This window comes from Egretta garzetta, unplaced genomic scaffold (assembly GCF_000687185.1).
Source record: "Egretta garzetta isolate BGI_Z169 unplaced genomic scaffold, ASM68718v1 scaffold141, whole genome shotgun sequence".
NCBI classification, from domain to species: Eukaryota; Metazoa; Chordata; class Aves; order Pelecaniformes; family Ardeidae; genus Egretta; species Egretta garzetta.
The window spans coordinates 80,887-82,726 of NW_009258664.1; the positions used below are offsets into that span (position 1 = coordinate 80,887).

The 1,840-nt window shown below is 61.6% G+C and overlaps 1 protein-coding gene across 1 annotated transcript in view; it reads left to right on the forward strand.

Annotated features, from left to right (window-relative positions):
* The window catches only part of FDPS (farnesyl diphosphate synthase), a 5,991-nt gene extending 4,162 nt beyond the window's left edge, over nt 1-1,829 (forward strand). Inside the window, exons 2-7 of the mRNA XM_035903943.1 lie at nt 36-222; nt 451-539; nt 816-888; nt 1,021-1,098; nt 1,175-1,309; nt 1,587-1,829. Coding sequence (XP_035759836.1) covers nt 36-222; nt 451-539; nt 816-888; nt 1,021-1,098; nt 1,175-1,309; nt 1,587-1,787 — 763 coding nt within the window. The 3' untranslated portion in view covers nt 1,788-1,829. The remainder of the gene's footprint in view (nt 1-35; nt 223-450; nt 540-815; nt 889-1,020; nt 1,099-1,174; nt 1,310-1,586) is intronic.
* Nucleotides 1,830-1,840: the final 11 nt, after the last annotated feature.

Consider the following 1,840-nt stretch of genomic DNA (forward strand, 5'->3'; position numbering starts at 1 on the left):
GAAGGTCAGAGGGTTCGGGAGGCCCCTGTCTGCAGGAGCGGGGGGGGTGTCCCGTGGGGTCGAGGCGTTTTGTGTCACCTCCCTGCCCTCCTGCCGCAGGAGGGGATCGGTCTGGACGCCATCAACGACGCCTTCCTCCTCGAGTCCTCTGTCTACAGGCTGCTGAAGAAGTACTGCGGGGAGCGCCCCTACTACCTGCACCTGCTGGAGCTGTTCTTGCAGGTGAGCCCGGCCCCTCCGCCCCCCTCCCGCACATTTACCTTGGGTCTGGGCCGGTTCTGGATGTCTGACAGCACCTGGACCTCCAGCTCTTCCTCAAGCTCCTGGGCATCCCGCCAGACACACATGCCCCCCCTCCAGGCTGAAATGGGGCTGGGGGTTGGGGTTTTCACTGCGCTGTGGAGACTTCCCTGGAGGGCTGCGTGGATAAATCCCTTCTTTCCTCTGCAGACTGCCTACCAGACTGAGCTGGGGCAGATGCTGGACCTCATCACCGCTCCTGTTTCCCAAGTGGATTTGAATCGCTTCACTGAGCAGAGGTAGAGACGGAAGGGGACGGAGATGCCAGCCCAGCTGTGGCAGGGTGGCCCCGCTTGCAGTCCCTTCCCGTCTGTCTAAGAGAGACAAGCGGCTTGCTGGAATGGTGCTGGTGCCTGCCAGGCTTTGGGGAGCAAGTCTTGCCTGCGCCATCAGAGCTCAGGAGCCGGTTTTGGAGGGAGATGCTGCTTTTCTCCTGCTGGCCCTGATCTGCAGAGCCCTGGTGGGAGGGGAAGGCCTGGGCTTTGCACTGAGCGTGGTTCCTCTCTCTGCCACAGGTATAAGGCAATCGTTAAGTACAAGACGGCGTTCTACTCCTTCTACCTGCCTGTGGCCGCTGCCATGTACATGGTGAGTTTGATAGAAACAGTCTCGGGAGGGGCCCAGCCCCGAGGAGGGCAGGGGCTTTGGGAGATGGGAGAAGCGAGGGCAGAAGGCAGGCAGGCACCAGAAGGCTTTATTCCTTTTTTCCCTCCCTCTTAGGCTGGCATTGATGGGAAGGAGGAGCACGACAACGCCAAAGCAATCTTGCTGGAGATGGGCGAATTCTTTCAGATCCAGGTGGGAGGTGGCTCCCCGTCCCTCGGCGCTCGTACGACGCTGGCTGAGGTGCTCACGTGTTTCCGTCTCCGTACAGGATGATTACCTGGATTGCTTTGGGGACCCAGAGCTGATGGGGAAGGTTGGCACCGATATCCAGGACAATAAATGCAGCTGGCTGGTGGTGGAGTGTCTGCGTCGGGTCACGCCAGACCAGAGGCAGATCCTGGAGGTAACCCCACCAGGCTGACAAACCCCGTGAAGAGGGAGGGAGAGGTGGTGCGGCCTCCCTGCGGATGCGGTGTATGGGTTGCGTAGCGCTGTGACGTACGCCTGAAAAGCCACGTGCCGCCCGGTGTGGCTGCGCCGTGCCGCTGCCTGGCTGGGGGAGGGTGGGTTGGTGTGAGCGCTGGTAGCGGGGGGAGAGCAAGAGGCGACTCCTGCCGCACTTGGCGGCGGCCACGGCTGTAAGCTGGGCCTCGGCCTGACGCGCTCGGGTGTTTTCTCAGGAGAACTATGGCTGTAAGGAGCCCGAGAAGGTGGCAAAGGTGAAGGAGCTCTATGAGACCCTGGGCATGAGGGCTGCTTTCCAGGAGTACGAGGAGAGCAGCTACCAGCGCCTGCAGGAACTGATCGGGAAGCACGCCAGCCGCCTCCCCAAGGAGATCTTTCTGGGCCTGGCTCACAAGATTTACAAGCGGCAGAAGTGATGGTGGGCCTGGCTGCGGACTGCTTCGCCTTGGCTAAGGGGGAGGGGGCAGAG